Source organism: Mercenaria mercenaria, chromosome 11 (assembly GCF_021730395.1).
Source record: "Mercenaria mercenaria strain notata chromosome 11, MADL_Memer_1, whole genome shotgun sequence".
NCBI lineage: Eukaryota > Metazoa > Mollusca > Bivalvia > Venerida > Veneridae > Mercenaria > Mercenaria mercenaria.
The window spans coordinates 11,309,028-11,322,302 of record NC_069371.1 but is presented as its reverse complement, the minus strand read 5'-3'; the positions used below and the strand labels follow the sequence as shown (position 1 = coordinate 11,322,302).

At 35.1% G+C, this 13,275-nt stretch overlaps 1 protein-coding gene across 1 annotated transcript; it reads left to right on the top strand.

Moving 5' to 3' along the window:
- Window positions 1-787: 787 nt before the first annotated feature.
- On the top strand, window positions 788-8,354 carry LOC123531636 (biogenesis of lysosome-related organelles complex 1 subunit 1-like). Its single transcript, XM_053518569.1, has 5 exons — window positions 788-982; window positions 2,609-2,681; window positions 3,881-4,013; window positions 6,088-6,175; window positions 7,752-8,354. The coding sequence occupies exons 1-5, from the start codon at window positions 922-924 to the stop codon at window positions 7,760-7,762; spliced, it is 366 nt and encodes a 121-aa protein (XP_053374544.1). The 5' UTR covers window positions 788-921; the 3' UTR covers window positions 7,763-8,354.
- The last annotated feature ends 4,921 nt before the right edge of the window (window positions 8,355-13,275 follow it).

Genomic DNA, 13,275 nt, shown 5'->3' with positions numbered 1-13,275 from the left:
ATGTATTATGTAAGAATAACTTGAACATTTACCAGCAATTAATTATTAGTTTAATGTATTAGATATAAAACCAAAACATAGCTTACGGGTTTTCTTGACGTATGAGCGACGGCTGCTTAAAAACTTGGAAATGAGTCAATTTACAGACTGGTTCGGAATAGGCAAGTTCACTGTAGAATGACACACAAATATATAAATCTTTTACCCAGAATTTTTTATGTCCTTACACAAAAAAAAACTCACCTGTGTGATTTTAACACAGGTGTATTTTTTCTTAAGCCTTTAAGGAAGAAGGTGAATTTAAACAGACTCAATCAATCAAAAAAAGTAATTTAGTAATAACTTACTAATTTCCTAAAACAGTATTTTCATCAAATTCTGTGGACCCCGGTTTTCGCTGCAATTGTTGATGTTGCGCTACTGAAAATCCAAAATAACTATTATCTGGTCCAACTTTAATCACTGGAATAAGTGTATCTAGATTAAATCCTAAAACTGTCTCAAAAAATATACATATAATTACACAGGTGTGTAATAAATTTATCCTAGGACACACCGCCATTATCTGTTTGGTGACAATTTTTCGCACCTGTTCACGTGCAAAATCAATTACACTTCCAAACTACACATAAAAATCTCTTTAGGCATATAATGACATAAATGCATCAGCGAGCTTCATTCCACAAAAATTGCTTATCCGACACACAGAGAGTAAAATTACACTGTAATCAGTATTGGGCTCAATGACATTACACGCTCAGTTGTAACAAAAGGTTACCTCCCTTACACAAAAATGTCGCAGAGGGCGTCAACAAAGGTTACTTCCGGGAAGAGGACAAATGTCAACAAAGAATAAAATGTGACTTGTATTGCAAAACACTGATATATGATCAAATATTTATACACAGGTCATGGTTAAAAATGTTGTCAAACTTAATAAAAGTCCATCAAGCAAAACAGTCTGCGAGAAAGGAAAGACAAGGTAAAATGTCACATGTTTTCGCGAACAAAATTAATTGAAAGTAAGAGAAATTTATTCATTAATCTTAACTAAGGGGGCCCACGCTTGGCTGCAAAATGTTTGAGCCACTTTTGCACGTCCTGCCATAGGGAGGATATGTGAGATATTTTAAATGGTCATTTCAACATGCTACTTAATGGAATTTGTAGGGGAAAACCAATTGATGTGAATACGCTGGAGAAAACACACTTCAAATAGGAGAGATCGCTGTGACATCATGCATTAACACCTGTTTATCTGGTGGTTGGCAAAACAAATGTTTTTACATCGTTTGTGTATGGGATCAGAATTTTTAATAACTTTTTCGCTCATTTATGGATTTTAAAAATTCAAAAAGTTTTGAAATGCTTACGATTTTCATATTTTCTCATTTCAATATCTTTTTAAAATGAATAACCGTTTTAAATGACATACGATTTTAATAGCGGCGTAGCAATGCTCCAAACTTTTAGAAAAAAACACTGTAAGTTAAGCGTAATTCATATTAATAAATCCATTTTATTTCGAAATGATAGTTAAAAGTAATCAATAAATTGCTTGTTTTATATCCTTTCCGTTGATGAAAAAATTATTGATATCATTTGTGTTTTAAGAAAGTTTAAGCCTTTAGAAAAACATCAATGTTTACAAAAAAATATGGACGCTCGGCATCTGCCCACCCGATATTTTTCTTATCAGTTCTAAAAACAGAAAATACAAGGGATTTGTATACAAACACGATCTCTCCTATTGCCTTGGGAAAGAGCTGTTTCCACAATGTTTACCAAGAGTCAGCATTGACAGACTTTCTTTTGTTGGATTTAATGTTGCACTGACACATTTATAGGTCATATGGCTAGTCCGCCTGCTTAACTCGAAGCGCATATCTATGTATTGCGGGGCCGTGAGTTTGATCCCCAGGTGAGTCATATGTTTTCCGTGATGATAGGAAAAAGACATTGTGTCAGAAATCATTTGTCCTCTACCTCAGATTTATGTGTGGAAGTTGGCAGTTACTTGCGGAGAACATGTTTGTACTGGTGCACAATCCAGGAACACTGGTTAGGTTAACTGCCCGCTGTTACATAACTGAAATACTGTTGATAAACCAGTAGAATTAGTTTGCTTTTAGTAAGTTATTTATTTGGGAAGACCAGTTTAGATCCCTTTTAAGGTTAGCACCTAGATTTCTGTTCATTATTACAAAGGTTATAAATATGAAAAGGTTATTAAGTTCTTTGCAAGCATTGCACAGCACTCATTAGTGCTATACATGTACATAATATTAAATATATTTGCTGCAAATTTCAGCAGAGTGGGAAGCAGAACTAATCTTTTAATAATAAATTCACCTGAATAAGCTTTTGCATGTTTTAGTAAGTGAGAAATAGCAATTTTGGCAAAAAGATAAAAACCAAGGTATTGCCAAAAGACAAGGTTAACTCTCAAGATACTTATAAAAGTATGAGCAGTAGCATGTGTAGTATGACTGGATGTCCAAATGATACTTCACAAGTTAGGTACAACTTATTGGTTATTTGTTTTAAAAGAGATCAAGAGCTCTTTAAAGATGGTTAATTGACAAAATTATATTTTGATTTCTTTCAGAGAAAAAGAAAAGGGAGGCAATTATTGCAGCATCAGCACTCACACACTCTTTAGTGGATCATCTTAATGCAGGGTATAGTATCTTTCTTCCTTCTTTTGTTCTAATAACTTAGAAAAGAAACCCAGAAAACGTATGTCTTAAAGTTTCCAGATCGTAATCATAAACAATAACATAACCATGCAATGTCATGTGACTGCTTTACTCTGAAACAGGCAGTTCTGCAAAATGAGTACTCTCCTACTGCATAACTGAAATTTAAAGCGATAGTACATGTCCTTATTCCTATTACCTGGAAGTGGCTTCAGCTTACATAGGATAATAAAACAGTAAGATGTAGATTAAAAGAGAATAACAGATTATCACTTTTAGTTTACCTTTACCCTGCTGGTGGAAGTGGTTCCGCCTTTGCGATTAGTGCAGACCAAGATCAGCATGCTGGTCTGCACTGTTCGCTATTCAGTTAGTAAATTTTCAGTGAACACCCTTTTGAAGAAAAAGTGGTACTGCCCAAATTGAATGATCAATGGACCGGTCCATTTTAGAATTTAGCAGGGTAAAGGTTAAGTAAATCTTAAATTTGCAGCGGGTCTAATTTGTGCCTACTAACCTGAAGTTCATGGATTTCAAATTTCGATGAGAACATAATTTTACTGTGGCTTCCACATTCCACAAGAAGCAGTCATTGACCACAGTTAATGTAACTTTCTTTGTAATTGATGTACAGTTATACAATAAGCATATTTGAGCCGCGCCATGAGAAAACCAACATAGTGGGTTTGCTACCAGCATGAATCCAGACCAGCCTGCGCATCTGCGCAGTCTGGTCAGGATCCATGCTGTTCGCTTCCAAAACCTATTGCAATAAGAGAAACCATTAGCTAACAGCATGGATCCTGACCAGACTGCGCGGATGCGCAGACTGGCCAGGATCCATGCTGGTCGCAAAGCCACTATGTTGGTTTTCTCATGGCGTGGCTCATTTGTACCTCCAGGCTCCTCATTAGCTTAATAGCAGAGCATCTGCTTAGAGTGTGAGTATAATAGTGTATGTTGGTTCTCTCCCGGGCTGATTTCAGGATATTTTGTCTTTCCAAAGATGTGCAAAAATGATACCTGTAGCTTCCATGCTTGGACCTTTTTTGTTGGTAAAAGTGGCTTCATTTCATTCCTGGTGGTGATGACTATCATCAAGAAAGTGGTTTGTGTTAATATCTGACGTTACACTGCTTTCTGTTGCACTGTAATGCATTTACTGCTGTTTATTGTTTCAGAGTTGCTAATGCCTATGTAAATCAAAAGAAGCTTGATACAGAAACAAAGATACTTCAGTCCAATGCTGCACAGTTCTCCAAACAGACCACACAATGGCTTAAACTTGTAGAGGATTTTAATACAGCTCTTAAGGTTGGTCTTTCTAATATGCTGATGCTGTTAACTTGAAAAAAAATGAGGATTATCAGACTGCCTATTGTCTTCCAGTGTTAGAAATAAGGATCTCTAGTATACTATATAAGAGTCAAAAATTGTTCTTGTGCAAGCAAGTTAAACTACCTAGTAGATTGTCATTGGGGGAGCTTCTTATCTCATATTCTAAATGTGTTAACAAAATTACACATTAAGAAGCATGTCTATTAGTTAATTGCTTTGTAATTATCTTACCAGTTATAGTAAGTATTAGTTGACAATTATATAGTTACATGTAACACTCTCAGTTTCATGGAATATATTGCCATGCAAAACAGAGGATGATCTAAATAAGTTCCATAAAATATAAACTATAACTGGCATACAATTTTTTTGCAAAATGTAAGGCTAAGGTTTTTTCTGTTCACATCATGACAAAGTAAGTTGCATATATCTGTTTGAGCATTTAATTATAGAATGAAACTTTTTCATTGCCCAAGAAAATAGAATTAACCGTAAGTGAATAAAATAAACTTTTTTTCTACCCTGGTGCCCACTGTGGGGAGGACCCGGGATGCATATATATAGTGTTAGAACTGTCCATCCTTCATTCCATCCATCCATCACACTTTCTTGTGTACTCAACTCCTTGTACAGTTTTCATCCAATTTAAATGAAACTTAGTAGACTGCATGGGCATGAAGTGGATATAGGAATATTTGCAGGACTTTCATGTTCATTTATCATTTTTAGCTCGACTTTTCAAAGAAAAAGTAGAGCTGTTGCACTCGCCTGACGTTGACATCAACGTCTCTGTTGGTTAAAGTTTTTGATAAAGTCAAATATCTCTTTTACTATCAAAGCTATTGACTTGAAACTTAAAAATTGGTATTTACTATCAGAGTCTACACCGGAAGAAACAATCCCCATAACTCTGTTTTGAATTTTGACAGAGTTATGCCCCTTTTGAATTAAAAATTTTTGGTTAAAGTTTTGATAAAGTCAAATATCTCTGTTACTATGAAAGCTTTTGACTTGAAACTTAATGTAGTTATTTACTATTGAAGTCTACACCAAAAGAAATAAACCCCATAAATCTTATTTGAATTTTGACAAAGTTATGCCCCTTTTTAACTTAGTATGTTTGGTTAAAGATTTTGATAAAGTCAAATATGTGTTACTATCAGAGCTTTTGACTTGAAACTTAAAAGAGTTATTACTATCAAAGTTTACATCAGGAGAAACAATCCCCATAACTCTCGATTTGAATTTTGACAGAGTTATGCCCATTTTTAACTTAGACCTTTTTGGTTAAAGTTTTATAAAGTTTTTACTGGCAAAGCTCTAATTCAGAGTCAAGCACTGAGAAATGTTGAGCATGCTATCTTATGGACAGCCCTTTTCTTGACTTAGCCTTATTGTTATAAATTTCATGTCAAATATTTTTCTGAGTTATGTCCCTTTACTGACTTTAATTTTTCAAGCATTTTCCTGGGGCATGCGTCATACATTGTTGACATCATTCTTATCTTTTATGACATGCTGACAGATGTGTAATTTGAACCTTGACCCTTAATTTGCTTCAAAGTCATGGGTCAGTTTTAAGTTATACCCTTAGTAGAAAGAAAAGTCAGTTGAAGCACAGGTGCTTGAAGCTCTTTCAATAGATATATATTTGTATTTATACTTCTTTGTTTATGCCTTGCATTTTTCATTTTCATTTGAAATTTAATAAAATACCAAATATGGTAAAACTGTCAGTTGACCATTCTGCTAGTAATTTCTTTAATCTTCACTCAAAGATCTTAATTCTTTTACATAAAAAGTAGACCAGTTAACTTCTAATGAGTAAGTGGCATGGAATCTTTATGGAATATAGATGGATATGTCTTGTTTGTCAATGAAATCACATTGCTTCATCTTTTCAGCCTCTACATAGTTTTAGATGTAAGAGTAGATAATTGAATTATTCAGTGTCATACAATAATACCACAAAAATCCTATGCAATTATTCTTTTTCTTTGCATTTCTTTGCTAGACTGTGTAACTGTAACTATTTGTTTTATATAAACAGGAAATAGGAGATGTTGAGAACTGGGCTAAAAGTATCGAAACAGACATGCGGACAATTTCTAGTGCTCTGGAATACACATACAAAAGAAGTAAGTGACCTGCGTCTTGTCTTAATGACAAAGTTATCAGACATTTTCATGTATTTGAAGCTATAGTATCAGTATTTTTGATTGCTGCAAAAGATTTCTGAGATACTTAACAGACATGTATCTGTGAAATATCATGCAAATGTAGATGAATGTAGACACTACTTAGACACTTGACTTTTCAGTGATACAGCACAAGACTATCAATCCAAGTATCAAGGTTTAGTTTATACTTACTCTAGCTTGAATGTGATGAAAGTTTCAAGTTTATTTGACCACTCTCAGGCAGGTTTGATCCCTGTACCCATATTCATCAATGATATTTATACTTAAGACTTTCAATGTTGAATTTCCTTTTTAATCTGTCATTATTAACTTAGCACAGATTCTAAATATTCTTGTATTCACAACCAGGACACAATTTGGAGAATACTTTTGAAAATAAAGATTATAAAAAGATACCGCAAACTGGAAATATGTCAAGAAGGGTACAAAATACAGGTTATCTTTGAAGCATGTATTTGGAAATGATTTTTAATTTCATAAATCATTATCATGATTATATAAAGTACTTCTTGCTGTTGGTGCCTTAATTTCATTGATAGTTTTCAATGTTGAGATAAAAGATTTGTTTAATACTGGTTCATTATGGCTTGATAGGTATACAGGAGATCTTGAATAAGTTTGGAGGGGTCACAGCATTTTTTATTATATATATAAATGACATAAAGTCATTTAGACTTTAAAGTTAATTTCCTTTAAAATAACTTAGCATATTGTTATTTATTCAGAAAATGACAAATTTCAGTACACTTGCTTGCAAAAAACAAGTATTTCTGTAACTTGTGATATACTTCACATGGAATCCCCTGTAAGACTTTGAATTAATTTTAGAGAGTAAACTCTATTAGAGATAAGAAATTATCATGGGGAGTTCCATTGGAAATACATACTTGCTATTTATATGGATATTTAGCTATAAAAAAAAAAAGTTCTTGACTGTTTATCAGGCCATCTTTCTTTTACCAAAAATTGTCATAGTTTTGTCACATCACGTCAAAAATTTGGCTAACCCATTGGGATGGGACAGTCTTTAATAAAACTTGGCATGAAAGACAGCTCAGCAAAGTTTCATCAGTATCAATTTACTGTAAAAGACGTTATAGTAAATTGAATATATTTGCATACTGAAAGTTTCCGACTTTAAATATTGATGAAAATGGGCTCAGGTGAAAGGAATGTTCACTTTAATGTTTTAACTTTTGATAAATCTGGCAGTTGTAAGCTAATTGTGAGAAAAAGTTTGTATTTGTAAACCAAACAAACATTGTATATCTAATTGTAGGTCAGACATGGGTGCAATTATTTCATCAATATTAAACTTTGTAGTTTCAGTCAAATTAACTGTTAGTAGGGATAGGGATGAGTTTATTATAGAATAAACAGAAATTGTATCTCTTCATTAGGATTTTGTTATGTGGAATGAAGCATCCATTAGAACTAGTACTGCACAAAACTGTTTCTCAGTAATGTGAAAATATTTGGCTATTTAAAGTGTTTCTTTTGTTTCTTTATTCAGATGAGAGTTAATGGTAAAGATGAGAGATCTGTGATAGCACATATGGTAAAACACTGATGGAAGAACCCTGTGTTGGCAGATAATTGACTGTTAAATTGTGCCATATTGAACAGAATACATTATAATCAAAAAGCAGTTGACATTTTGTGAAGTGTGACATTATATTTGGACCATTTATCATATATGATATCAAACACTCATAATGTTCTTCATTTTTTAAAGCCTTAATTACTAGTTTGGGCCTCCATGGCATTGACTTAAAATTACTTGCTGCTCACCATAGTTAGTTTGAAACCTCACTCGAGGTTCAGAATTATTTAATACAAGGAAGCTATCCAGCTTGCATATGGAAAGTCGTGATTCTACCCAGGTGCTGCCTTGTGCTTGTAAAAGAACATGGAAGGGAACCAGAGGTCTTCCTTTCCCCCATCAAAAGCTGGAAAGTCACTATACGACATAAAATTGTGCTAGTGTGACATAAAACCAAACAAAATAAGTGAATAATCTTTAGATAATTTGATGTACATAATGCATAGTAATTTTAGTATGTGAACTTCAAGTTATTTATTATTACAGTTCTGTTTCAATACATAATGTATAAACGATGTGAGTTGTAATTCTTTGTGAGTTTCAAAACAAAGAGGGCCACTATAAAGAAGGCCATAGTGGCCCTAAGTTGCTCATCTGAATTATTTGACCTTGATATGTGTGACACACTGAATCATAAATTGTAACAACCGTGTTAACTTTAGTATTAAAGGAGTTTCTATTTTTAGCTCTGGTAGCCCATAAAATCAGTCAAGTGAGACCATTTTGAAATTTGAAAGAAGACCTTAGATGCTATAGACCAAGTTGGGTGAAAATCCATCAGGCAGTTTCAAGAGGAGAAGTCTTTTAAAGGTTTTCTCTTTTTATCTTCGATGGCCGCTAAAATTGCTCAGGTGGGACTATTTGAAACAAGAGGGTCATGATGACCCTGGATCGCTCACCTGAGTAATATGAGCTACATGTTTCAAAGATCAAACTGATGATAAAATACTAAGAAAGTCAGTAAGTCACATTCATGGTCAATGATATTCAGTTTTACGATGGTGTGCAAAACTGTGTATGTCATCAAAATTTCAAGGCTGTATCTTAAAAAACAAGGAAGTAGGTCAGTAGGTCAAGGTCACAGTCAAGTGACATCATATTACTTGGGGTCATCAGGTAATTATTATCAGACAGTCTTGGAAATAGGGTCAAATGATTTTTTAAGTATTTTTTCTTACATAACTCACATAGTAACTCAGTGACCCCAGGGTGAGGCCTCTTTTAACCCCAGGGGACTTATTATTATTATTATTATTATTATACCAGATTTATATAGCACCATTTTCATGATCAATTTCACGTTCAAAGGTGCTTTACATAGTTCAAATGCAGCCACACAGGGCGCATAATTCATCCTCTACTAGTACAGACACAGAGCGACCTGACCAGAGGGACAGAGCGAGACAAAGCCCCCACGACAGAGAAATCAGATACAGGCTTGTCCGGCTAACTTAGCCTAGCTCGTTGCGAATAGACAGCCTGGTTCTTTAATGTGCCCAGTGTATAGCACTGATACATGCAAGGATTGCCTGGGTTCCTGACCAGTACACCTCTAGTTGGGTGGGAAACACTGAAAAGCGTTTCTGAAAATTCCCGAGTAGCCTAATTTGAAGAATTTTGGTAGAGGACTACTAGACAATGCATCATACCAAATATCAAAAGCATAGGTTGTATGGTTTCTTCTAGATCTGAACTTACAGGTTTCTGTATAAGCGGAGTCTGATGAAGATACAGCAAGCGAGCTATCATCAGCAAAGAGTCAAGTGGTACTTATAACAAAATACATAATATACAAGAAATAAAAGAAGACCCAAGACTGATCCTCAAGGTACACCTGCAGTTAATGACATACAGTAACTATTAATGACATACATTTTGAAAATGCTTGTCTGTCAAATAGTTTTTGAGATATACTTTCAAGGTAATTATGTCTCCCTCCACACAGTGGTGTGGGAGACATATTAATTTACTCCAGTGTGTGTGTGTGTCTGTCACAAAGCTTGTCCGCACTCTTAAGTCAAACATTTCTCACCCGATCTTCACCAGACTTAAACAAAATGTGTCTGACCACAAGACTTTGGCCAAGTTTGATAACTAGCCAAATCGGCCCAGGCACTTAGGAATTATGGCCCTTGAATTACCGAAAAATCCTCGGAGCGCATGCACTTTCGTGCACCCAAACCGTTCCCTATACTACTTTTATTACTAGTATAGGGTATGTTTTGGGTGCAAGAAAGCGCATGCACAAGTAGTATAGGGTACATTTTGGGTCCAAGAAAGTGCAGACTTACTTACTATTTAGATGATTAGGCAGTTGTAGGAGACATGCGCTTTTCTCAAAAGCATCTCTAGTTTGTTATCCAGTTGATCAGATTTTCAAATACGCCATATTGCTTTAGTTAAAATATATGGCCTCTATGCCAAACTCGATAGATGGTTTTAAATATATCTTAGAAAACCATACAAGTGACTTTTTATATGCCCGTCTCTGAAAGAATGGGGCATATAATGTTAACACCCATGGCGGCGGGTGGCGGCATCCAAAGCATGTCCTCTCTCTAAATTACACAGTTCTCATCCGATCTTCACCAAACTCGCTGACAATGTTTGTGGGCATAATATCTCAGCCAAGTTCGATAACCAGCCAAATCGCCCCAGGCACTCTTGGATTATGACCCTTGAATAACTTGAAAAACTGCGAATTTAGCCATGTCAGCACGTCGGAGTTTTCATCCAATTTTCACCAAACTTGCTGACAATGTTTGTGGCACAATATCTCAGCCAAATTTGATAACCAGCCAAAGCACCCCAGACACTCTTGGATTATGCCCCTTGAATTAGGCCAAGTTCGATGACAGGCATATTTTGCGACATTCTGGCACTCGTTTTCTCGTCAGGAGATTTACAGGTCTGGATTTAAATATCTACAAGCTGGTACACGGCTGATTGACCAGGAAGAAATCCTGACCGACTTTTATACATTTTTAGCTCGACTGCTATCCTACTCGCCCCAGCGTCGGCGTGAGCGTCACACAAATGTTAAAGTTTGCGAACCACCCCAAATATTTTCAAAGTCCATTGAGATACCGTCATCCTACAAATATAAGACGCATATTTTTTTACGAGATTCTGGTCTCGAAGGACCAATCCCTCCTATATATGGGAATAGAAAATGACCAAACAATGATTTAGCAAAAACCAGCGAGTTCGTAGAAACTATAGCAAATTTCGACAAACATAATTTTGGATAAGTGGGTATAAGCATTTTTCCAGAATTCTGCTGAAATTTTTTCACTGCGTCCTATACACGAGTGCGACCTATAATCGGCCGATTACAGTATCGCTTTTATATTTTGCATACTTGTTTACCATCATGACCCCATTCTGTAAACAGGAGCAGACAACTCTATCGAGCATTTTGACTGAATTATGTCCCCTTTTCGACCTTGAATATGCTTATTGTAATGTTAAAGTTTGCGTACCACCCCAAATATTTTCAAAGTCCATTGAGATATTGCTTTGACATTTTGCATACTTGTTTACCATCATGGCCCCAGTCTGTAAAAAGGAGGAGGCCACTCTATCAAGCATTTTGACTGAATTATGGCCCCTTTTCGACTTAGAATATGCTTATTGTAATGTTGAAGTTTTACTCATAGCTTATATTATACTATCAAGCACTGAGAATAGTCAAGCATGCTGTCAACTGACAGCTCTTGTTATTAAGACTATTGAAATTTAGATGATTGTACAAATATCTTAAAATCACCCGTTCCATAGCTTCATCTACACAATCGATCAGTGATATTCATCTATAGTTAGATGGTAAAGACTGTTCTTTTTTATCAAGCAGCTATAAATTACTTCTGCAATTTTCCTTGAAGCTGGTTATCTCTAAGATGAGCGATCTATTGAATAAAGTTCAAAAAAGTTTAGTTTTTGACAACCCCTTTAACATTTTATGACTAGTACAATCTGGACCACATGCTTCATTGACAACTAAGTTATCTTAAACCTCAATTACATCTTACTCAGAATTAGTAAAGTTGGACAAAGTTACTAGATTTTGAAGCAAACATTGGAATCATTTAGTGTTGATATTGACACGAAGTAATATTTATGAAATGTAGCTTTGCATCAGAAACAGCAATGTCATGATTTTCGTTTTCAAGGGGCGGTATTTCTTCTTCTGCTTTAGAATTATTCTTGACCAGCATATTTACAGTTTTCCAATATTGTCTGGGATTTGAAGAACTTACATCATTCATGGAAAATTCAGGAGTATTATAAACTTGTCACATAGGTGTTTTTTGCTATCAAGTGGCAACTGTTCACTGTAACTTTGACCTCTGACCAACTGTCTTAAAAACCATTAAGGGGCATCCTTTGCCTGATAGGATAGGGCATATCAAGTTTGAGGAACACAAGTCAAAGTATTTTTCAGATACCGAGCAGAAACAAATTTGCTTACAGATGGCAAGGACAGATTGAGAAATAGTGCCATTGCATAATACATCCCCTTAGGCATATAAATATTAGCAATTTAGCTGAATTTAAACAAAAGGACCATGACTGCCGGACACAAATATGTATGTGATTTCAACAAACCTGGTAGAGGACCTCTACACCAGGCAACATGTCAAATATCTAAGCTCTTTGCCTTGAAGTTTTCAAAAAGAAGATTTTAATAGATTTTCTTTTAATAGTCTGTGTAAAACAAGTGACTCCCATCAGCAAGGCCAATTTTGACCCTGAACAAACTTGGTAGAGTAACACTAGACTACATATCAAGTATCTAAGCTCTGTTTAGTTTTTTCTTATATAAGGCAGGGCCAATTTTGATCCAAGAGGCTTTAAATGAATTTAGCAGTTGGCCACTACAGAAAGCTGCATGCCAAATATCTAAGCTCCAGGGCTTGGGGTTTCTGATGAGAGATTTTTTTAAAAAATCCTGTTTAAGTCTACTTAAAACAACTGAACCCCAGTGTGGGGGTCAATTTTGACCACAGGGGCATGATTTGAACAAATAAGGTAGAGGACAACTGAATGCAACATGCTAAATATCACAGCTCAGCATTATGGTTTTAGACAAGATGATTTTTTTAAAGATTTTCCTACATACGTCTATGCAGAACAAGTGAAACACAGGATTGGATGAATTTGACCCCTGGGGCACGATGTGAACAAATTTTGTTCATTGTTTTAGACAATGCTACATATGCAATATCTAAGCTCTGGGTCTTGCGATTTTAGACAAGAGATTTTACTATCTTGGCTCTAATGGCCATATTGTTTTGTTATTCAGAACCATTTGAACAAATTGAATAGCAATTTTAATGCAAGGATGCTTCTGGCTATGTTTAGTAAAACTGCCTCAAAGAGGTTTGTGAAAAGTTGTTGGAGGCAAATTTTGGAAGACTGATGGACAGACGGA